Here is a 23,336-nt window from a genome sequence, read left to right as displayed (position 1 = left end):
GCAAAAACAGCTCTTCCAGCCATCGATCTCGAGCACCGGACAGTGTTGGAGAAGTGTGAAGGCGCGGGAACTCGCTGGGTCTTACTCGGAAGAGGAGTACCGCGCAGGACTAAACCCGGGTTGGGCCCAGCGGGGTAGGAGACTGGATAGGGCCGAACCTTGGAGTCGCCTCGACCCGCTGCCCGGGCCCGCGCGCTTAGTTCAAGTAACCTTAGCCCTCCCGCCCTCCAAGGCTTCGGGGGAAGAGAAAAGAGCTGAAGAATCACAGCAACCAGGCGGAGATCCGACCGCCCAGAGGCCGCAAACCTCCGCCCAGGAAGCCCCACCCAACGGGAACCAGGACTCCTCCGCCTTAGCCGAGCCCACGCGCGACCGGGCGAGGGCGCGGAAGGGCGCGTGCGGCGTGACGACGCGACTCGCGGCGCATTCCGTGACGCCATCGCGCCGGCTTTTGAAAGTTGGCGCCCGGGGCCGCCTCCCATGCTGCCCCGCGCCAACCCCTCCCCTCACCTTTCCTCCCCCGCCCTCAACTCGCCGCCGGCCGGCCCCCCCAACCCGTCTCTTCCCTTATCAGCACCCGCGGCCCCGGCAGCGCCGACGCAGGCGCACTGCACCGCGCCGCCGCCATTTTGTGTCCGAGCCTGTGGAGCGATTAAACCGTGCGCGGAGCTGCTTCTTTGGCGGCAGCGGCGACAGCGGTAGCCAGTGCAGGCACGCGGAGCTAGCCGGGGACGCCAGGTGGCCGGAGCGGTGGAGCGGCGGCGGAGCGGGCGCCGCGGGGGGTGTGGCGCGAAGGTAAGGGGGCCCGGGGTGGAGGAGGTTTCGCGGGCCGCCTCTAGGTGTCACGATGGGGCCGCTCCGGTCGGCGCTGGCTGCAGCCCGGCGCCAGCGCCGCCGCCGGGGGGTGTTTGTCTCCCTCTACCGTCCCTGCTGCGGCGCGGCCGCCGCCATTGCCCGGCGCTGCCGCCAGGGCCTGGCCAACCCCCTCCACGCCCGCCCGCTAGCTTCCCTCCGCCCAACATGGTAGGCCTCTGGCGGCGGTGGCGACAGAGGCCTGCGCGCTCGGCGACTCCATTTTCCTTCCTTTGTCTCTACCCTCGAGGCCGGCTTTTGGCCCGGCTGATCTTCGGGCCGCGGCCCGCCCTCTGCCCTCCGCCCCTCCCGCGACGGGTGGCCCTAACCGAGGCTGGACCTCTTGAGGCTCGGTTTCCGCGCTTGCCTCGTTCGGGGGTCCTGAACCCTCTGCCGCCCGCGCGTTGCCGGGTCCCGGAACCGTGTGGGTGTCGGGTCCCTACTGCCGCGCCTCGGACTGCCCATCTTCCCAGTCCACCCGCTCCCGGAACCTACCCGGCCGCCGAGTGCTTCTCCAGCAGCTGGGGTGCTCTCTAGTTCCTCCGAGTCCGATGATCGCCGCCGCTGGTCTCCGTCGCCGCCGAGTGGCGCAGGCGGCGCTGCTGTGGCTGAGAGCAGAGGGACCCCTGAACTGCCGAGAGCTCCCTCTGCAAGGCTGGCTGAGCTGCTCGCGCCTCGACGCCGCCCGAGCGGGCGGGGGAACGCGCGCTCGCCGCCCCCTCTGGGTCCCGTTGCGCCCCCAAACTCACGCCAGGGCATCGCGCGGGACCCGATCGATGCAGCCCCCAATGGTGGGCGGAAAAGACACGAATTTCCGCACCAAATAGTTGTTTTTTTTTTTCCCAGCTAGGTTCGCACTCTTCAGCCCCTTGGAATGATAGCAGACATTGTGTGCTCAGAGATCTCAAAGGGACTGAAACTTAATTTCACTCTGATCTCAAGTGTTGTGTTAAACTCCAAAATTCGGGAGCATAGGCTGGTTACGTTTGTGCAGGCGACACTGGAGTTTGCCTCCAGTTTAAAAATGTCCTGCCGGTAACTTCGCACTCCACTTACGACCTGATGTTCTAGGACTAGGCTAAGACAGTTCAACCCTCTGGGATTGTGCAACCCGATCTGAAGCGCCAGTAGGGCAGAATGAACTTATTCTCGACTAGACTGGTAATTTGACTGTTCGATGAAATGTGAGGGTTGATGTAATTGAGTCCTGGGTCACTTGCAGCAGATGGTTAATAAATTTGTGTGCCTAATGTAACTACTCTTTAGTAGCTGACTTCCTATATTGAGTTTAGCATTAAGTAAACATCAGCATAGAGACAAAACTTTCTTGGAGTTTAGATAACTAAGAAAGCTAAAATTTCATGGCCTTCATAGACAGGAAAAGAAAGTAAACAGGGTATTCACCCTGACTTTAATTCTTTTACATTAAAAAGCTTATGCTGTTAAATTGCTGGAGTAACCTTTATTTCCCAAGTCGAACCCCCCCCCCATATTTTGTTACCAATTTAGTCGCTGATGTGTGACTTAGGTTCTTAATTAGAAAAGAAAGTCTAGGTTGACATTTATAGAAAAGAAGGTATTTATTAGAAGCTTTAAACACGTCTTCCCACCCCAAACCCCGGACAGAGTAGTTTGTCTCTGTAGCTTTGCCTGGCCGCCTACTCAGAGATCCACCTGCCTGTCTCCCGAGTGCTGGGATTAGAGGTGTGCTTCGACATGGTTGGCTTGCTTTAAACATCTTGATATTAAGAAAAATTATGCTGTGTGTGATCTCAATTTGTAGGTCCTGGCAACCCCCGTTGTACACAACTCTTTTTTTTTTTCTCCCCCTCTGTGTAGCTTTGGAACTCACTTAGTAGACCAGGCTGGCCTCTAACGCACAGAAATTTGCCTGCCTGTGCCTCCCGAGTGCTGGGATTAAAGGCTTGTGCCACCATGCCTGACTGTGCACAACTCTTTGAACACTCCCCAACGTTTATGCCGTCCCTTCTCCCTCCCTTAAATGAACCTAGGATTCTCCAAGCTAGGTAAGCCTTACTAGCCACATTGAAATCCTATGCAATTTGTTTTTCTGTGGTGCTTGTGCATGCCATGAAAGTGTTCTACCTTTGCGGTATGTTCTCAGTCATTCATTTCATCCCTTCTTTGAACTCTCCAAAATGTTCTTCCTCTCCCTCCCCTACAATAAAATGTCACAGAATAACTAAATGGAGTGCCAGCCTTTAGTAGAACCATCTTTTTATATATATACTTGGCCCAACTGTGTAATTTATTACATTTTCAATTTTTTTTGTCAAGTTTTGTTGTTTGACAAGTGTCATTTTTATTAAAAATAAGCTGCACAAGCTCCCAGGGATGGCGCCTGCCAGTACTTTAGAAGTAGAGGGGGAGGAGCTCAAGGTCATCTTTAGCTTCATAGCAAGTGTAAAGCAGCCTTTTGGTCCGTGAGACTGCCTTAGCAGAGAGTAGTTGGAATTTGTGTTTGTAGTAACTGGGGTTTGAACTCAGGGCCTTGAGTAAGTTAAGCAAGTGCTCTCTACCTCAGCTATACTAATAACCCCCTTATTTTTTGATAGAGTCTTTCATTAAGTTACCCAGGTTTGAATTTAAGGTTGAATTGGCCTTGAATGTAAGCTTACTTAGGTAGACCTCCCACTTTAAATTCTAATTTCCTAATACCTGGGATTACAGGCTTGAATCCTGACATATTTAAAGTTAGGACTTGTTAGGAGTACTTGACAAAGTTTAGTTCCCAGTACTATAACAACAGACAAATGGCAGACATTAGCAAAATATGATATGTTTGAAAGTGACATTAAATCCATTATTTTGTACACTAAAATTTTTTTAATGGAAAGAAAGCAATTTTATCTCTAAGGAAAAAATTGGGGGTGAATTAATGCAAGATAACACAAAGGGCCTACTTATTTAAAACTTTGGGTTTTTGTTTGTATGGTTTTGGTTTTTGAAACAGGATTTCTCTCTGTAATAGTCATTGTTGTACTGAAACTCACTCTGTAGACCAGGCTGGCCTTGAACTCACAGAGATCCTCCTGCTTCGACCTCCCTAGTGCGAGCACTACCAGTACCCAGTTTAAAACTTAATTTTTGTTGGGTATAATGTCACATACCTTTAATCTCAATACTTGGAAGGCAGAGACAAGCTAATTTCTGAGTTCAAGATCAGCCTGGACCACCTAGAGAGATCCTGTCTCAAAAACGAGCACAAAACAAAGTTTTTAAGCTGTTAATTAATTAATTTGAGATGGGGTCTCACTGTATAGCTCTGGCTAGTTGGGAACTGGCTATGTAACCCAGACTAGTCTCCCATCTCAGAGATCCACCTGCCTTTGCCTGTGTTTAAAGACACGAGCCATCACGTCCTTTGGTCTTTGTGTATGTGAGTGCAGGCAGATGTGTGAAGGAAGATCCAACACTATAGAGTCCATTTTCTCCTTTCTTTTTGGATCGCTGGTTGGCCTAGAACTTGCTGTGCAGACTCGATTGGTGCTGTACTCAGAGATCCTTGCCTCCCAAGTGCTGGGATTGAAGTCATTGCACCTTACTTGTATCCCCTCCCCTTTTCTATTTGAGACAGGTTGTTTTTTTAATGTGAGGGCATCAAATCTTACATCTGGAGTTACAGACAGTTGTGAGCTGACATGGAGGGGGAAGAGGGTGCTGGGAATTGAACCCAGGTCCTCTGGAAGAGCAGTCAGTGCTAGTAACCACTGAGCCATCTCTCCAGCCCTGAGACAGGAGTTTTCTTCATAGCTCTGGCTGTCCTGGAACTGACTGTGTATACCAGGCTGGCCTCACACTTGATGTCTCAGCTTCCTGAGTGCTGAGAGTAAAGCAGTGGACTTTTACTTGATTCTGGACTCAAGTCATCAGGCTTTCCTGGAAATAGATTGTACCCACAGAGCCATCTAGCCCGGCCCAAGGACAATAATGTGACACAGTTATATGACTATCTGCCTATATAAGGAAATCCTGCTTATTTAAGAGTTGTTGGAAGTTCTCCTTAGGGATCTCTCTAGCTCTCCAGCCTTGTAAGATAATGTAGGAGGTGCAAAAGTAGAACTTTAGATGTGTTCTAAGAGTTTAAGGGTCTTTTTAATTTTTATTTATTTTTTTTAAGGATATTGAGAATTAAAGGAATCCAGTTGGGACCAATGCCTTTTCTGAGAATTCCTTGGCAGATCCACATGTGCCTGACTAATGCTGTAGGGAGGAGTCCTACGGCAGAGTCTTTCACACGGTTTACTTACTGGCTGAAAATTCTGTTGAGCCCTTTTTTCCTAGGGGTTGCTGCTGGCGTCACAGCCATCCCACATCATCTACTTTATAGGCGTTCTCTCTCTCTCTCTCTCTCTCTCTCTCTCTCTCTCTCTCTCACATAGGAATCTTAATTTGTCCAGCTTTATATCCTATTTATATGTCTTGGCTCCAGATGATTTCAAACTATTGGTTAAAATGATCCTTCTTCAAATAACTAAGATTTGTAATGGTTCAAGACTGAAAAGGAACTTGCAGATTTAGGAAGAACAATAGATGAAATATGTGTAACATTGAAGATAGCTGTTCTCAGATATGTAGATTTGTCATATCACATGTATTTTTAAGACTTCTTAAAGCCAAGCATTGTGGTACATACCTGTAATCCTAGCTCTCAGAAGACTGAAGCAGGAGAATCATGAGTTTGAAAATAACCTAGTCTATATAATGATTCCTTGTCTCAAAAAATACCAAAACAAAACAGCAAAAAGAAACCTTTCAGGACTAGAGAAGTACCTCAGCAATTATAAGCACTTGTTGCTTTTGCCAAGGATCCGGGTTCTGTTCCTATTACCCACATAGTGTCTCACATTTCACTATCCTGTTCTGACCTTAATGTACTTAATGTACATGTAGGCAAAGTACTCATGCATAAAATAAAAACAAATCTCTTTTATTTTGTAAATTATTTTTAACTTGTTATGAGATAGGTCTCATGTAGCCCCGGTTGGCCTAGAACCCATGATGTAAATAGATTAAGCTGGCCTCAAACTCATAGCCATTATTCTGCCTCTGCCTCCCAAGTGTTGGAATTACATGTACAATCCTAAGAAGTTGGGGAACTACCATACAGTCTTTCTAGTCCGTATCTTCATTGCTTCCTAGCCAATATCATGGTGCATTTTTTCAGTGGTTTAATATTTGAATGCAAAGATGTGGTATTACATAGTCTTGACATATACCTCAAGAGTGGTGATATATTTTTTTATGCGCCTGATCTTTATTGTTGGAATAAATTTAAAATTTTCTGGGATGTAAATTCTGTTCCCTTTTGATTGTATTATGGACTTCAATATGAAATTGTTTCTTATACAATAATAAGTTTTATGTTATGCTACCTCCCAACAGAAGAGCCATGCCATCTTTTTTATCTTAAGCCTTAAAAGTATTGTATCAGCTTATTTTATTGAACTAGTTAAATTGTGAGATGGATTTCCTCTTTGTTGTACTTTATATACCAGATTCTTTGAAAACGTTTTGTTGCTTGTAAAGATTTATTTTTATTTTGTGTATGAATGGTTTTGCCTGCACGTATGTATGTATTCCATGTGCATACCTTGTACCCATGGAGGTCAGAGGGGGTCAGATTCCCTAGAACTGGAGTTATAGACAGTTGTGAGCTTTCTTGTGGGTATCGGGAACTGAACCTGGGTCCTCTACAAGAGCAGCAAGTGCTCTTAACTGCTTAACTTCTGGGCTATCCCTCCAGCCCTTTTTGTTGTTTTCAGAGGTAGTCTCACCTCAGACTCATAATCCTACTTCAACCTGGGATACGCCACCACCTTTGAAAACTCGCAGAGTATTTCACTTAGGGCTTTCTCTTTTCCTCCCTTTCTCTCTTTATTTCCTCGGTGCTTTTTTGTTTGTTTTTGGGGTTTGTTGTTGTTGTTGTTGTTGCTGTTGTTTTTGTTGTGGGGAACGTGATCTCTCAAGTAGTTTGGACAGTCCTCTGAAGCCTGCTGTGTAGACCAGGTTGGCCTCAAACTCAGATCTTCTTGCCTCTGACCTAGAGTCTAGAGTGCTTGGATTAAAGGTGTTGGTTTCCAGGCCAGTTTTTTTTTTTTTTTTTTTAAATAGAGATATTGTCCATTCTACTTGAAGTATCTCAGTTCATTGTAGTTTAGGGAGGGAAAATGTTCACTAAGACAAGATTGGTTATTCTAGGATTTTCAAAGGTCTTTGAAAGCTTCTCCCTGTCTCTTGTTAATAAGCTTACCAGTTTATGCAGCAAACTAACTTAATCAGTAACACTACATACTATTTACTGAAGATAAGGAAACAAACTGCTAAAGGATTGTTCTTTTAGCTGCAAGAATTAACTTTTGGTAGTTTGAGTGTATGTGCCATGATTATAATGGAGTACTTACTGTTTTAACAATCATAATTTTTTTAAATCTGTGTCTGTTCATTGAATGTCTAAAAAGGAAGTGAATTGTATTTATTGTTAGCTTGAAAAGCATTCGTAGAATGATTCAGTTAATATATGAACAGTTGATTGCCTGGGGTGGAGGTTTTGTTGTTGTTTTTGAGACAGGATCTTGCTTGTATCTCCAACTGGCTTTGAACTATTGGCAATTCTCCTGCCTTTGCTTCCCAGGTGCTGACATCATAGACCTTCATTCATTATTACAACCAGCAAGTCTATTGTTTTCTTTGTTTGTTTGTTTTTTCCTCCCAGTCATATCTATCAGTCTTCCTTTTTTATACTGTATAGTGTGTTTACGTGAATTTGCTGTCTCATTAAATGATTTCTGCTTTTCTTTTAGAATGACTACAAACCTAGAACCAAAGAGCATGATGCGCTAGCAGACAGAACTTGGAGCTAGGGACTGCAGAACTGGATTCTGTTTTCCTTCCTCAAACTGATTTTGCAGCCACGGAGAGGTAAATGCCTTTTCCTTTGTTTGCTCTTAAAAAAAGAACTAGCTGAGCTCCGTGATGTAGGCCTGTGGTTATAGCTACGCCAGGCATAGGTAGGAGAATAACAAGTTGAAGGCCACCTTAGAGAAAATAAAAAAGTAAAAAGATGGGTGGGGTGGCATATGCCTATAATCCCAGCCAGCACTTGGGAACCTAAGAGGTGTAATGTTATAGCTTAAGTTCAGTCCTCAGTACTGAGGGGGAAAAGTATGAGGTAATGCCACCCTTTTGGGTCTACAGGATTTTCTGGGTAGTTTTGAGCATAGGAAATACAGCACATTGGATAGAGAGCATGAAAGCAATATTATCAGGTCCTTGGTATGAAACTGTAGTGCCATGTACTAGGTGATTGGCAGGGCAGATCAATGTTTTTCAGTAGAAACCTTTGGGTTATATATTTTGACCATGGGGAGATGATGTGAAGTGGTAAATGACAGTTTATAGTTTTATACTTTTGATATGAACAGTTATGATTTTGTTCTTGGAGAAACTAGTATCTGATAAAAATTTTCTTGAGTTAGTCTAATTAGCCCATATTTGCCTTGTAGTGTGATGATAGTTTTTATCAATTTTTGTTAATCTATACTCTGCATGGATACTTGGAAAAGATCTTATAAATGTTGGGGTCTATTCTGCTTTGAGATTTCTTTTTTGTGTGTGTTTTGTTTTGTTTTTCAAGACAGGGTTTCTCTGTAGCTTTGGAGTCCATCCTGGAACTAGCTCTTATAGACCAGGCTGGCCTTGAACTCACAGAGATCCATCCGCCTGCCACTGCCTCTTGAGTGCTGGAATTAAAGGCGTGCTTCACCACTGCCCAGCTCTGCTTTGAGATTTCTAAATAAGTGAAATTTGAAATTAAATTACCTCCTTTCATGCTGACAAAAGCATTTTTTTTCACCCCTGGGTAAAAATGTAAAATAATTACATTTGTGTAATAGTAAAAAGGAATTAAGAGTTGGAAGTTTGGTTTTTTTTTTTTTTAGTTATATTTTATGTGTGTGTATGTCTGTGTGTCTGTATGTCTTGTCAGTGGGAGTATACTACATGTGTGGAGGTTAGAGGACAAGTCTTGGGAATCCTCTCTTCTCACTGTGGGGTTCCAGGGCTTGAGTTCAGGTAATCAGGCTTGGTGGCAAGCCCCTTTACCCACTGTGTCATCTCACCTACCTTAGAGATGGAAACTTCAAATGCTAATATTAAGTAAATTGGCTTGAATGTATTATCTAAGTGGTTACTAGAGTTTTTCTTATAAGCTTTATCTGGAACAGAAAGAAGGGACTAGGAATGAAAGTTCAGTTCTTCAAACCTATTTTTTTAAATAGGAAGCACAAGATCTGTATGGTAATATTCTGCTCCATAAATTATGCCCTTTGGTTCTTTAAGGAGTGTTGATACTCATCGAATACTAATAAGCTGCTGAAAGGGAAGCAATTCTGATTTGAAGAACTGTTGAGAAGCTGACCTTACTAGTTTGGGGAATGGGATAGAAGTAGATTGCTTGTTTTTAAGTGTTATAAATTGACGTAACTGTATTAGATCCCTATTTTTCAGGGTTGGGTTGAATGTCTTCAGAGTACAAGATGATATAATATATGGTACTTGAAGCCAAATATAAAAATAACCACTTCCTAGAGCTTAAACTATGCTAATTTAGGGTATAGTGACTTAAATAATTTAGCTAGAAGTAATTTTTTTTAAATTGTTAGATTTAGCAGGGCAGTGGTGGCTAGCAGGGCAGTGGTGGCGCATGCCTTTAATCCTAGCAGAAGTAGGTTCTAAGCCAGCCTGGTCAACAGGAGCTAGTTCTAGGATAGCTAGGGCTGTTAAACAGAGAAACCCTTTCTTGAAAAACAAAACAAAACAAAAAGTTAGATTTGCTAAGTGTGGTGCATGCCTTTAATCCCACCCATTTCTAGGGAGGCGGAGGCAGAGGCAGGCCAATCATGAGTCCTAGGCCAGCCTGATCTATGTAGAAAGCTCCAAACCAACCAAGGCTACTTATTGAGATCCTGTCTCAAAACAAAAATTTTATTTATATAAGTCAGCATTTAAAAAAAATAATTTATTTTATTGTGATTTTTATTTTTAGACAGGGTTTCTTTGTGTAACAATCCTCTGGCCTTGAATTTAATATTGATCTGCCTGCCTCTGCCTCCTGAGTGCTGGGCTTAAAGGTGTGCACCACCGCTACCTGGCCAAGTAAACCTTTTTTTTTTTTTTTTTTTTTTTTTTTTTGGTTTTTTGAGACAGGGTTTCTCTGTGGCTTTGGAGCCTGTCCTAAAACTAGCTCTGTAGATCAGGCTGGCCTCGAACTCACACAGAGATCTTCCTGTCTTTGCCTCCCGCAAGTTAACATTTTTTAAGCAGAGTGCAAGCTGTATTTCTGTCTTGAAAAATAAAGTATTCAACAAAATGAGGTATGAGTACCTTTAATGGGAAGTGGTTTTTGTTTTTATTTATTTATTTTATTTCATGTGTATTGGTCTTTTGCCTGGGTGTAATGTCTGTATATGTGTGTGAAGAAGGTGTTGTATCCTCAAAAACTGGAGTTAGAAACAGTTGGGTGCTGCCATGTGGGTGCTGGGAATTGAACTTGAATCCTTTGGAAGAGAAGCCAGTGCTCATCTCTCCAGACCCAGGGAAGTGTTTTATGGGCATCACAGTAGAAACATAAGAGAGAAAAGTGATACTTTTGTTGCTGATGCTTATTTGCCAACTTGTTGAAACAGTTCTGGCTTTGTGCCTTGGCCTCCCATGTGCTGGCATCCTACGGGTACACTACCATGCCTGACTGTCATTAGCTCAACTGCACATGTACATAAACATACATGCTTGTGCTCCTATGCATAAGGGAGATCATAGGACAACTTTTAGGAGTCACTTCTCTCCACCATGTAAATTCTGGGGTTCAAGTGCAGGCCATTTGGTTTGGTTACAGGTACTTTATACCCTGAGCCATCTCACTAGCTCCAGCTTAGTCCTTTAATAATTTATACTGATTTTTGAGTGTTGAGAATATAGCATAGTAATAGAATTCTTTCCTAGTTTGCGTAAAGTAAGTTCAAGTCCCAGTAGTGGTGGGAAAAATCTTGTCATGGAGCTGGAGAGCTATCTTAGTGCTTACTGTTCTTGCAGAGGACCAGGATTGGATTTCTAGCACCCATCTGGTGGCTCATAGCAATCTGTAACTCCATTTCTAACTTTTTGCATCCACATTCTTTGTATTTGACTGAATGCTTGGATTTTCATTTGTATGTGTGACATTTTCCATAGATACATATCATTGACTATTACTTTTAGGGTCAGGTTTCATTACTGGATGTCCATTGTCAATCTCTATACAATACAGAGAAACTTCTCTTTGGTTGCTCCTTAACAGAACACTTGTATTTCTAAAAACTGACCAGTTTGACAAATTGTTTTAGGAATCTAATATTTGTTCTTTATATTTCTTTTTTTTTTTAAATTTTATTGAGTTTTCTTTTTTATTGAGCTCTACATTTTTCTCTGCCCCCCCTTCCTTCCTCTTCAGTGTTTCCAATTTACTCAGGAGACCTTGTCTTTTTCTACTTACTGTTTTTATATTTCTATGAGTAGTATATAGTATACATGTATACTTTTCAGGTTTTTTTTTTAATTTTCTTGTTGTCCATATTCTATCTTGTGACACTATTTATACTCACTGAGAAATTGGGGATTGTTCCCAACTCTTGATCTGTGTTAAGAGCATTATGTTGCTATTCTTACCATTATGCCATGAGGATAAGTATGTGTTCTTGAATATAAGCTGTAAGATTTCTGACTTAATAACCCCCTAACCAAATAGTAATGATATTGATTCTATCCAGTAGCCTTTGTGGTAGTACAACGTGGTCACGTACTGAGATGCATTATAAAACTATGAGCTTGCCTTTCCCTCGTACACAAGTATTCAGTATTGGTGACACTTAAAGACTTATTCTGTGAGATATGAATAGTTGGAGATGACTTTGCAGAATTTTTTTTTTTTTTTTTTTTTGGAAACGGGGTCTCTCTAATCCTTGAACTCAACAGAGACCCATTTGCTTCTATCTCCTGAGTGCTAGAATTAGAGTCCAAGCACCACCATGCCTGGCAGTTTTGCAGATTTTATCTCAAAAACAAACAAGCCAAATACTGTAGCTAACATTTGTATTCCTAGCACTTCAGAGACTCAGGCAAGAGGGGTCCAGTGAGTTTGAGGCCAGTGTGAAGCCTTGTCTCAATAGGGGACTTGAGGGGTAGGGTGAACATCACATTAGGAAACAATAAATCTATGTTTAAAGTATTATATTTTAGGTCAACTTTGAGATCATGGAACATAGATTCTGTATGAGATATGATTATAATCTGGAATGCAGGGAATGAAGTCTGACTATCAAAGAGACCAATCTCCATTTCCCTGAGTGCTTAGATTATAAACATGTGCTGTCATGGCTGGTGGCCTTAAAAAATAAGGTTTTACTTATCCCACATCTGAATCAAAATATCTTTTTTTTTTAATTCACTAGGTGATACTGATACAAAAAAAAGTGTAAAAACCACTGTTCCTGATTACCCCTCCAAACATAGAAAGTTATCTGTTAGCTCTGTATAAACCCTTCTGTGTGTGTGTGTGTGTGATTATTCCTCTTCTGTAATTATTAGTGATAAGCTTACCTCAGAGTCAGCTTTCTTTAATATGCTAACTGTAAAAAGCTTGTAGGGCTGTTCCAAAAACAGAGACTCTGAGCTGCTTCTCAGGGGTAAGTGAGGCTCTGCTGATTCTTGGCACAGTTACTATTAGGAGAATAAGGAAAAGCAAGGTGTTAGTTTGCTTTACCATAGTGTTGGGTTGTAGATAATGTTACTCAGAAACTAGCCTCCCATTGATACTGTGACACTAGTGTTGACTTCCCTATTAGCCTCCTCTTTTCTCTGTGTAAATGTTTAGTAAACACAATAAATGGAATACCCTTAATAAAGAGCCTTTGAAACCAGATTACAATAGTAAATTTGAGGGTTTTTTTTGTTTTTGTGATAACTGGGGAATAAACCAGAGGCCTAGCACATGCTTTATAGTCTATCATTAGGTTTCTGTTAAGCACTTATTTAGCATGTACAGGACCCTAGGTATAGTTAGTCTCCAGGACCATCACCATCGTGAGGTCGTGAGGTCGGGGTGAAGTGAATTTCTAGCTTTATGGGGCTGAAAAGACCAGCAGTTGAGCATTTGCTGCTCTTGTGGAAGACAGGGCTTCTTCTGTTTCCAGCATTCTCATGGTAGCTTACAAATGTAAGTAAATCCAGTTCTAAGAGATCCGACCTCCTCTTCTGGCCTCCCTGGGCACCAAGCAATACACGCACATAACATACACACAGGCAAAATGCTCATACGGGTAAACTACAAATAAGTCTTGTAAAAGAGAGAAAGAGAAATTGTAATTCTAGCAGTTCCTTTATTGGGGGGGAGTCTTTATTATTTATATTTTTTGAGACAAAGTCTCGCCACGTGGCTCTCGCTGTCCTAGAATTGTCTATGTAGACCAGGCTGACCTCAAACTCCAAGAGATCTATCTGCCTGCCTCTGTGTCCCAAGTGCTGGAATCAAAGATGTACACCATTAAATTATACCTGAATCTTGAAATTCTCTTTTTACCCACATAAGTTGTTCTCTGTGCCAAAGTTAGAAAACCTCTGGTGGTTTTGGTTGTGAGCTTAGCCTTTAATGGTTGAGCCATCTCTCCAACCCATGTTACCTTCTCTTCCTAGCACTCACTCTACTATGGAGCTTCTATTTTTGCTTTGCCTGTTTTGCTGTCAGATGAGAAAGCTAAGAACTGAGCCCTGTGTAGAAAACTATTTGGGAATGAACAGTGTTAGCAGTTGGAGACTGCTCTCTTGCTTGTGCGCTCTTTGCTCTACTTGCAACCTTTGTTCCACTTTCATTAACTTGCTAGGGAGCTACTAAAACTTTAAGTGTCGGGTTATCTTTTTTGACTAAAGGATTATTTGTGTCTGTGTGTTTGTCTCTCTGTCTTCATGTAGGTGTGTCCTCATGAGTGTAGGTATGTTTTAAGGCCAGAAGGTTTGGTCCTGGATTGCCCTGGAACTAGAGTTTCAGGAGGTTGTGAGCACCTTTGTGGGTGCTGGGAACTAACCGCAGATCCTCTGCAAGAATAGTATGCCCTCTTAACCACTGAGCCTTCTTACACCTCTTCAAGCTTCTTAAGACAGAATCTCACATAGTCTAGGCTGGCATCAAAATCACTATGTAACCAAGAATGTTTTTAATGATCCTCCTTTCTTTACAGTGCTAAATAATATGACACCTGACTGCTTTTGGTTTTTGGGTGGTTTTTTTTTTCTTTTTTTGGGGGGGGGGGTAGTACTTGGGATTGAACCCAGGACATGTTAAAGTATTGCCACAGGGCCGTGTTTGCAGTCATTGGTTTTGTTTGTATGCTTATTTTATTTATTTATTTCTAAGACAGGGTTTTCATAGCCTTGAGCTTTGGTCTTTCTGCCTCCATCTCTGAAGTGCTGAGATTGTAGGCGTGAGCCACTTTGCACAGTTTATGTAGTGCTGGGATTCAAACCCAGTGTTTAGTATATACTAGACCAATTGAACTACTAAGAGCCTCCACCTCATTATTGAGAACAGGGTCTTACTAGGTAGCCCCAGTTGGCCTGGGACATGGCTGTGTAGGTTAGGCTAGCTTCGAAATCATCTGGGTTTGTGAGCTCTGGGATTAAAGGTGTGTGCCACCGTATCCAGCTGGGGCTACTATTTCTTTTTGTCTGCAATAGTGTATTTGTTATGCCTTGTTTGCTACCACAGGCTTGTAATCTGAGCTACTTGGGAGGCTAAAGCAAAAGGATCATAAATTTAAGTCAGTCTACAGTCTGACTACATAAATTTAAGTCAGTCAGATCATAAAATTAAGTCAGATTCTACAGGAATCTATTTTATAAGTCCAACCAAATCTTATTAATGTACTACTGTCTGTTTACAGTGACTAGTATTTGTCTCCTAGAGATATGAAGATTGGTTTGTTGACCCCTTTCCATGCTAGGCAGAGGCTTTGTCACTGGGTGTATTTTATTCCCAGTCCGATTTATTTGTTCATGTAGGGCTTTTGAGACAAGTTTTATAAAGCTCAGATTGGCTTCCAGCTCTGTAGCCCATGACACAGTCTTAACTCCTGATTTTCCTGCTTCCATCTTCTAAGTGCTTGCATCACTGCATTGGCCTTATTTTCTGTTTTGAGACAAGGTCTTACTACATATTCCTGGCTAGTCTGGAACTCATTACGTAGAGTAGAATGACCTTAAAGTTTCCAACAATCTGGCTGGGTGGTGGTGGCGTCTTTTCTCCCAGAGGTAGACAGAGCTCTGTGAGTGAGTTCAAGGCCAGCCTGGTCTACAAGAGCTAGACAGCCTGGGCTAGACAGAGAAACGCTATCTTTAAAAGAAAACAAAGTTTTCAACAATCCTCCTATCTCTGTCTTTCAAGTACAGTTATAGGCTCCGTACTATAACACTTGGGTTTTGTTTTCTGTTCATAGCCTCTCTGTGTAGTCCTGGCTCTCCCAGAACTCATTCATCTGCCTGTCTTTGTCTCCTGAGTGCTGGGATTGAAGGAATATGCTACCATATCTAGCCCAAGCCAGTTTTAATGTCTTATTATCAGAAATAGAATATTTGAAGTACAATGACCATTTTTCTCCAAATGATTAAATGATCTGATGATGAATATGACATGCTTATCTGGGTTGTTTCCTCTAAGAATAGTTGAATACACTTACTGTGTTATCCTATATGATAATACCTTACTAAAATTTATGTAGTCAAAAATTAATACCTGGGTATGGGATTGCAAATTTGATACCAGCCTGATTTGGTTAGGAATTCCAACGCCAGCCAGGGTCACATAGTTAGTCTTTGTCTCTAAAAATGGGAGGGAGTTGGGGGAAGGACATAAATAGTACAATAAAGAAAATAAAATTTTGCTGTTAGGCTTTCACTTAGCATATAATTAGTGTTTTGTTTTTCCATTTTCTCTTCCTACAGTAGCCTTGTGCATGAGCCATTTGTATTTCATGTACATTTCACTGATGTGTGCGTATTTGCTGTTTACCTAAAATTGTTTTGTAGCCATTGCTTTAGAGAATACAAAAGTAATACATAATTCCTGCCTTTAAAATGAGTGATTTGTTGAAGGAAAATACAGATACAGTTAAAGGTTGAAAAGATTTTGACATAGGAGATGTTTTAAGCTAAAAGAGAACAAGACAGCAGACACTCGTGTAGAGATGCCTAGCAGGGAGCTCTCAAAGATTAGGTTAAATGAATAGAAAGGATGGGAACAAACTGTACAAGCTGGGAGCTAAGCCAGAGAGTAAGCATCAACCATTTGGAAGGTTTTTCTATTACATGTATTAGTACAATCTTGCTGTATAACCCAGCCTGGCTTCAAATTCAAGGTCTTGTCTCAGTGTTTTGAGTGTTGTGAGTATAAGCGGAACCATCATACTCAACTTTGTATTTTTAAAAGATTTACGTTGCATAGTCTACCTCTAAACTCCAGAGCTCAAATGATCCTCCTGCCTCAGTCTGTATACAGTCTACCTCTAACTCCTGAGCTAAAGTGATCCTCCTGCCTCAGTCTGTTGGGTAGTTGGGACTAAGGCATGTGCTTCTCTATTCTTCATTCATCTTGAGTATTTGAGCCTCATTTTATAAAGGTGTCATCAGTTATTAAAACCATCTACAAGTGTTAGCCACAGGGGTCATTTTGTTTTTCGTGTGACACATGCACCCGTGTATGCAAGTGCATGTAGAGGCCAGAGGTCAATGTTGTTTGTCTTCTGCCCTTTTAAGGCAGGGTCTCTCACTAAATCTTGAGTTCACCAATTTAATTTTATCGACTGGCAAGAAAGCCCTAGAGATCTTGCCTCTGCCTTCCCAGTAGTAAGATAATAGGGCCATGCTTCTATTATATATAAAAAAATATAGCTTTTTTTATAATATATGCAAAAATATAGCTTTTTTTGCATGTATATAGGTTCTGAAATCGGATTCAGATCATCATGCTTCTGTGACCAACACGAGCTATGTCCTCAACCTGTTTTATTATTTTGTTTTTGGAGTAATAGCAATCAAACCTTGCACATCAGAAATACTAGGCTCTCAACTACATCTCCCAGTCCATGTTTTGCTTTGTTTTTGGTGGTGTTTTTTGTATTTGTTTTTGTTTTTTGACAGGATTTCTCTGAATAGTCCTAGCTATCCTGGAACTCTTTGTAGACCAGACTGGTCTCTAATTCAGAGATCTGCTTGCCTCTGCTTCCTGAGTGCTGGGATTAAAGGCACATGCTACCACCTCCCAACTGGTTTCTTTCTTTCCTTCTTCCTTCCTTCCTTCCTTTTTTTTTTTAAATTTTGTTTTATTTTGATTTTGTTTGTTTGTTTGTTTTTGAGAGAGAGAATTTCTCCGTAGCTTGGAGCTTGCTTGTGTAGACCAGGCTGGCCTCGAACTCACAGAGGTTCGCCTGACTCTGCCTCCTGAGTGCCGGGATTAAAGACGTATGCTACCACCGCCAGGTCCAGCGTGTTTCTTTAAAAAAAAAAAATATTTGCTCTGTGTATGTACCTGAATGTATATATATACACCACATGTGTGCGGCAGTCCTGTTTATTTAAAGAGTTCTTAAGCCTCTCATTTCTATATTTCTATAACCAGTCAGCAAGTCTTATAGAAACCAGGGAATTTATCAGAAAAGTCATTTTCATGGGAGAACGTTAAGATTTTTTATTAGAATTTTAGATAATTAAAAGGTATTCTCAAACTCTAGGAGTGATATGCACATCTTTAATCCCAGCACTCTGGAAGCAGAGGCAGGTGGATCTCTGACAGTAGCATGCTAATACTACTGTTCACCTAAATTCCTAAAATGCTTTGTCTTCTTGAATGGTGTCCTGTATGGACACAGAAGAGTACAGAAACCTGCCACCATACAATGGTTCTTTTATTTAAACTTTATGGAAATCTATAACATTATATTTTTTTAATTTTTAATTTTTATTTTCTATGCACTGGTGTAAAGTTGTCAGATCCCCTGGAACTGAAGCTACAGACAGTTGTGAACTGCCATGTGAATGCTAGGAAGTGAACCTGGGTCCTTTGGAAGAGCAGAGTACTATCTCTCCAGTTCCCCCATTATTCTTTTATAGAAAGGGGAATCCAAGACAAAAAAAGATAGTATATTATACTCTAGGCCACCTTGCTAATTGGCAGAAAACTAGAATTGGAATTCTGGTTTTGTTTTTGTTTTTTTTTAAAAACATTTATTTATTTGTGTATGTGTCTGTGTATGTATATGGGTGCACATTTACTGTAGCATAAGTATATTAGCAGATAACTTGCAGGAATTGGTTGTCTCCACCTTGGGGAGCCAGAGGTTTGAGTTCATATTGTCACATTTGGTGTCAAGAACTGAACCATCTCACTATCCCCCAGGCGTTGACTCTTCATAACTATTCTACCTATTCTTTCCTTTTTTTTTCATTTTTTAAAATTATTTAACTTTATGTGAATTGGTGTGAAGATATCAGATCCCCTAGAACTGGTGTTACAGACAACTGTAAACTGCCATGTGGGTGCTGGGAATTGAACCCAAGTCCTCTGGAAGAACAGCCAGTGCTTTTAAACTCATGAGCCATCTCTCCAGCCCCTCTTTCTTAAAAAAACAAACAAACAAAAACACTTGCATGGGGCTGGCAAGATTGTTCAACAGTAAAGAGTACTTAACTAAGCTGGGTGGTGGTGGCAAATGTCTTTAATCCCAGAAGAAGGCAGAGGCAGGCAGATCTGTGAATTCAGGGAAAACGTGGTCTACAGAATGAGTTCCAGTGAAGGCTGTTACACAGAGAAATACTGTCTCGATAAACCAAAGAGAGGGAAGAAAAAAAAGAAACAGTTCAAACAGGAAAAGATCTGTGTCTGAAAATGTTGATTATTCATTTTTTTATTCAGAGCTAATTGGGTTTCTCTGTAGCTTTGGAGCCTATCCCAGAATTAGTTCTGTAGACCAGGCTGGCCTCGAACTCAGAGATCTGCCTGCCTCTGCCTCCCGAGTGCTGGGATTAAGGCGTGAGCCACCACCGCCTGGCTTGAATTAGCAACTAAATAGAATACTTAACTGCTCTTGCTGAGGACCCAGCTTCAGTACCCACAAGGTGGAGTACCACTGCCTCTAACTCCTATTTCAGAATATTTGATGCCCTCTTGACCTCCTAGCCTCTTGAGTGGAAGAGGCACACATACACACATAATAAATTTAATTTTTGTTTTGTTTTATAAGGCAGGGTTTCTTTGTGGAACAACCCTGACTGTTCTAAAACTTAACTCTGTAGACCAGGCTGGCCTCAAACTCACAGATTTGCCTGTCTCTGTCTCTTAAGTACTGGGATTACAGGCATATACCACTATCCCCAGCTAAAAAAATATTAAAATAAGAAGTACACAATATTTTCTATATATTAACCAATCTGGCCTCTACTATTTATCAGTTTCCATGTCCGCCTATTAACCAAACCTTTGTCAGATATACTTGGAAAATTTGCATCTGTTTTGAACATATACTACCCTCTGCTAATACTGACTGTTTACTAGATCATAGTTTTCTGTGGGTGATGGGACTTTGGCTTTTTGTTTTTGTTTTATTTTTGTGGGGTTTTTGTTTTGTTTTGTTTGTTTGTTTGTTTTTGAGACAGGGTTTCTCTGTGTAGTCCTGGCTGTCTTGGAACTTGCGCTGTAGACCAGACTGGCCTCGAACTCACAGAAATATTCTGCTTCTGCCTCCCAATTTCTGGAATTAAAGGCTTGTGCCACCGTTGCACAGCAAGATCATACTTTTCTTTATTCACATTAACAGTCACTAGTTTCACTGCAGCATGACAAGTATTGGAAAGTAACCATTCTGACAACCAAGGTATTGCTACACTGTTTTGTTTTGTTTTGATTATTAATGAGGTTTCGGTTTTGGGCCCCCCCCCCCTTTTTTTTCTTTCATCTGCTGTTTGTTTGATTTGGTGCTCAGGATAGAACCGAGGGCCCAGGCGTACTGGGCAAGCCTTTTGCCACTGAGCCATAACTTTTTTCCTTTGTTACTACCATTTGGAGGTTTGGAGGGTTTTGTTGTTGTTGTTGTTGTTTGTTTTTTGTGGGGTGGTCTGATAGAATTCGGGGTATCTTTCAACTCCTGATCCTTTGCCTGTACTTCAGGAAGAAGATTATAGACTTGAGCAAACTGTCCCTAGCTTCCCCAATTAACTGTTTATGTTCTTTGTCCAGCTTTCTATTTTGGCCCTTACCTTTTTCATAGCAATTTTATTGGCCGTTTTATGTAACAAAATTAATGTATTGTTTTAGAAGTTGCAAATACTTTCTTTTTTTTTTTTTTTGAGATAGAATCTGTAAATCAACCTTCCCTCAGACTCTATATAGATGAAGGTGACCTTGAATCTCCTCAGATTGTCCTACCTCCTTTTTTGGTTTGCTAGGATTATAGGTACTTGACAGCATTCCAATTTATATATAGTGTTTAGGCAAGCACACTCAACCAACTTAACTATATCTCCCTGTGGGTTTTTTTTATTTGTTTGTTTGTTTGTTCAACATAAGTTTCGTTTGTTTGCTGCACTGGAAATTGATTTGTTCCATGATTGCTTTGTTCCTGTTTAGTGTTTTCTTTTGTGTTTTTTGTTTGTTTTTTTATCTTAAGGTGATCACTACTATTTTAAGTATAAAACCTTTGTCCCTTTTGGATCTGAAAGCTGCATGTCTCTATTCTGACATTAGCGATAGAATGAATTTAGGGTTTTGAGTATGCTTAGTATGTCCTTGACTACTGAGGTATTAGCCTTTTGTCTTCCTTTTCCTTCCTTTCTGTTTTTTTCTTTCTTGCCTTTTAGTTTAGAGATTTCTAGTTCTATGTTACCCACTCATGACTCTGAGTTCTGTGTCTTTGAAATAGGTCTTGCAGTTACTAATTAAGTTATTTTTTATTCTGGACATGGATTCTCTGTGTAGCCCTGACTGCTCTGGAACTCAGTGTGTAGACCAGGCTGTCCTCGAACTCACTTTAATCCTGAGTGCTCAAGGATTACTTTATATATTAAAGACATATACTACCAGCATCCAGATTATTTTGCTCTTTTTTAGTTCAGGCTATTATTTGTTTCCATCTTTAGTTCAAGCTAGTAATCGTTTCTTTCTTGTGTCTGTGTCTGTCTGTCTTAGAGTTTTATTGCTGTGAATAGGAACTATGACCATGGCAACTCTTCTAAAGAAAACATTTAATTGGGATTTGCTTACAGATTCAAAGGTTCAGTCATTTATCATCATTGGGGAGTGCGTGGTGGCCTGCGGGCAGATGTGGTGCTGGCTACATCTTGGCTTGCCGGGAACAGGAAGTAAACTGACCCCTTGGGCAGTATCCTGACCATAGATAGGAAACCTCCAAGCCCACCCTCACAGTGACATACTTCCTCCAACAATTCCACACCTTCTCCAACAAAGCTGCATCTACTAGTGCCATTCCCTATGAGATTAAGGGGACCAATTACATTCAAACTACTACTGTGTGTATATTTTGGTTTTGGAGACAGAATTTTTTTGTGTATCCCTGGCCATCCTGAACCTTGCTGCCTTGCTGCCTCCTGAGTACTGGGATTAAAGGTGTGCCCACCACTACCCAACTATTTGGTTGTTGTTTTGGGTGTTTTTTGGTTGTTTTTGGAGGCAGGGTTTCTCTGTTGCTTTGGAGCCTGTCCTGGAACTCACTCTGTAGACCAGGCTTGCCTCGAACTCAAAAAGATCCACCTTTCTCTGTCTCTGAGTACTTGGATTAAAGGTGTGCACCACCACTGCATGGCGCTATTTGTATTTTTGGTTGTGAGCCTAGCCTTTAACGGCTGAGCCATCTCTCCAGCCCAACCTGGCGCTATTTGTTTCTTGAGAGACAGTCTTACAGTTGTCCTGAACTGCAATTCTATTTCCATTTTTTGAATTAACATTGACAAGAGTCAACAAGCCCTGCTTGATTTTTCCTTTCTTTTGATAAGTTTGTTACGATTTAACTTTCTATATTTCTATATAATTTTTCTCCAACTTCTATTTATCAAAAATACATACAATTTTAAATTTAAATCCTAGTTTGTTCCACAAAGAATTTGGGAGTACATGTGCAGAAAATGCAAATTAGAAAGTTATTATCTACTGTCTTAGTTAGGATTCTATTGCTATGATAGATGCCATGACCATGGCAACTCTTGTAAGGAAAACATTTATTTGGGGCTGGATTACAGGTTCAGAGGTTTTGTCCAGCAGGCAGATACGGTGCTGGAGAAGTAACTGAGAGTTCTACATCTGGATTGGAAGGTATGCAGAAGAGAGTGACACTGGGCCTGGTTTGAACTTCTGAAACCTCAGTGCCCACCCCTAGTGACACACTTCCTCCAACAAGGCCACACCTACTCTATTAATGCCACTCCCTATGAATTTGTGGGGGTTATCTTTATTCAAACCACTCATATTTAATAAATTATTGATAAATTGATCCAGATATAACCAACTAAAAACAGTAACAAGGTCTATTATATAAGATCACAAAATCAAAAAAAAAGTTTAAAAAAATCTTTGTGGCTAGAGAGATGGCAGATTGGTTAAGAGCACTGGCAGCTCTTCCAGTCGTGGATCTCTGTTCAATTTCCAGCACTTTCTTGGTGGACCACAACTGTTTGTAACTAGTTCCGGGAGATCTGACACTTTCTAGCCTCTGCCAGCACATGGCACACAGATAAACCCGAAGACAAAATACCCATACCCAAAAAATAAAAGTAATTTTAAAAATAATTTAAAGCAAAAGAAAAAGTAATCTTTTCTGAATAATAGCTTTTCTAACTAAACATTAATTCTAAATAAAATTTCACTTATATTTCCTTTGTTATGAGTCAAGGGCATAACGCCAAAAAAATTTAGTGGAAGCAGTTTTGTGGGGGATAAGACTTGGTGGCCCATGTGTGTCCAGTTTATAGATGATCTGGCTTAAGTCTGGAAGAATGCCTAGGATAGAATATTGAATTTCTTCACAGAATGGTCAAGTCAGATAAGGACAGGAAAGTCCCATCTGTATTTACCCATTAACAGTCATTGCCGGCCTCAGAGCAGTTCAATAGAATACTAAGGAATAGAGGCCAAACTGCTGAACAGAAAGGTGGAAGAGGATTGGAAACAGCAAATGTGGAGTTGAGCGTACAAAAAAATATATGAGGAAAACTACACAGTAAAATGAGGTTTAAGATGGGATATAATTGGATAGCATAGAGTTGACAGAAAAGCCAAGAGGAGAGGATAAAGGAGACTGATCTAGCAAGCTTCCTGAGGGGATATATAGTTAGGTTATGGCATGGGAGCATGGCAGATCTTAGGTGTCTCAGAGTTG

The 23,336-nt window shown here is 41.3% G+C and overlaps 2 protein-coding genes across 7 annotated transcripts in view; one reads left to right on the top strand and one right to left on the bottom strand.

The window, feature by feature from the left end:
* Agrp (agouti related neuropeptide) overlaps window positions 1-2,042 on the bottom strand; it is a 72,868-nt gene extending 70,826 nt beyond the window's left edge. The window contains exon 1 of one of the 5 annotated variants that reach the window (XR_014999014.2): window positions 1,348-2,034. Coding sequence is in view for 1 of the 5 variants with exons in the window: in XM_048437102.3 (XP_048293059.1) it covers window positions 1,348-1,611 (264 nt within the window). In the remaining 4 variants the exon portion in view is untranslated. Of the gene's footprint in view, window positions 1-1,347 lie in introns of all 5 variants that reach the window. The other 4 variants (XM_048437109.3, XM_048437108.3, XM_048437105.3 and 1 more) reach the window with 4 other exon arrangements.
* The window catches only part of Ctcf (CCCTC-binding factor), a 49,535-nt gene continuing 26,812 nt past the window's right edge, over window positions 614-23,336 (top strand). The window contains exons 1-2 of one of the 2 annotated variants that reach the window (XM_085681672.2): window positions 614-795; window positions 7,677-7,794. The gene's annotated coding sequence lies outside the window, so the exon portion shown is untranslated. The remainder of the gene's footprint in view (window positions 796-7,676; window positions 7,795-23,336) is intronic. The other variant, XM_085681673.2, reaches the window with a different exon arrangement.

The sequence above is a fragment of the Myodes glareolus genome, chromosome 22 (assembly GCF_982192425.1).
Source record: "Myodes glareolus chromosome 22, mMyoGla1.1, whole genome shotgun sequence".
Classification (NCBI taxonomy): Eukaryota; Metazoa; Chordata; class Mammalia; order Rodentia; family Cricetidae; genus Myodes; species Myodes glareolus.
This window is presented reverse-complemented; position numbering and strand designations above follow the sequence as displayed.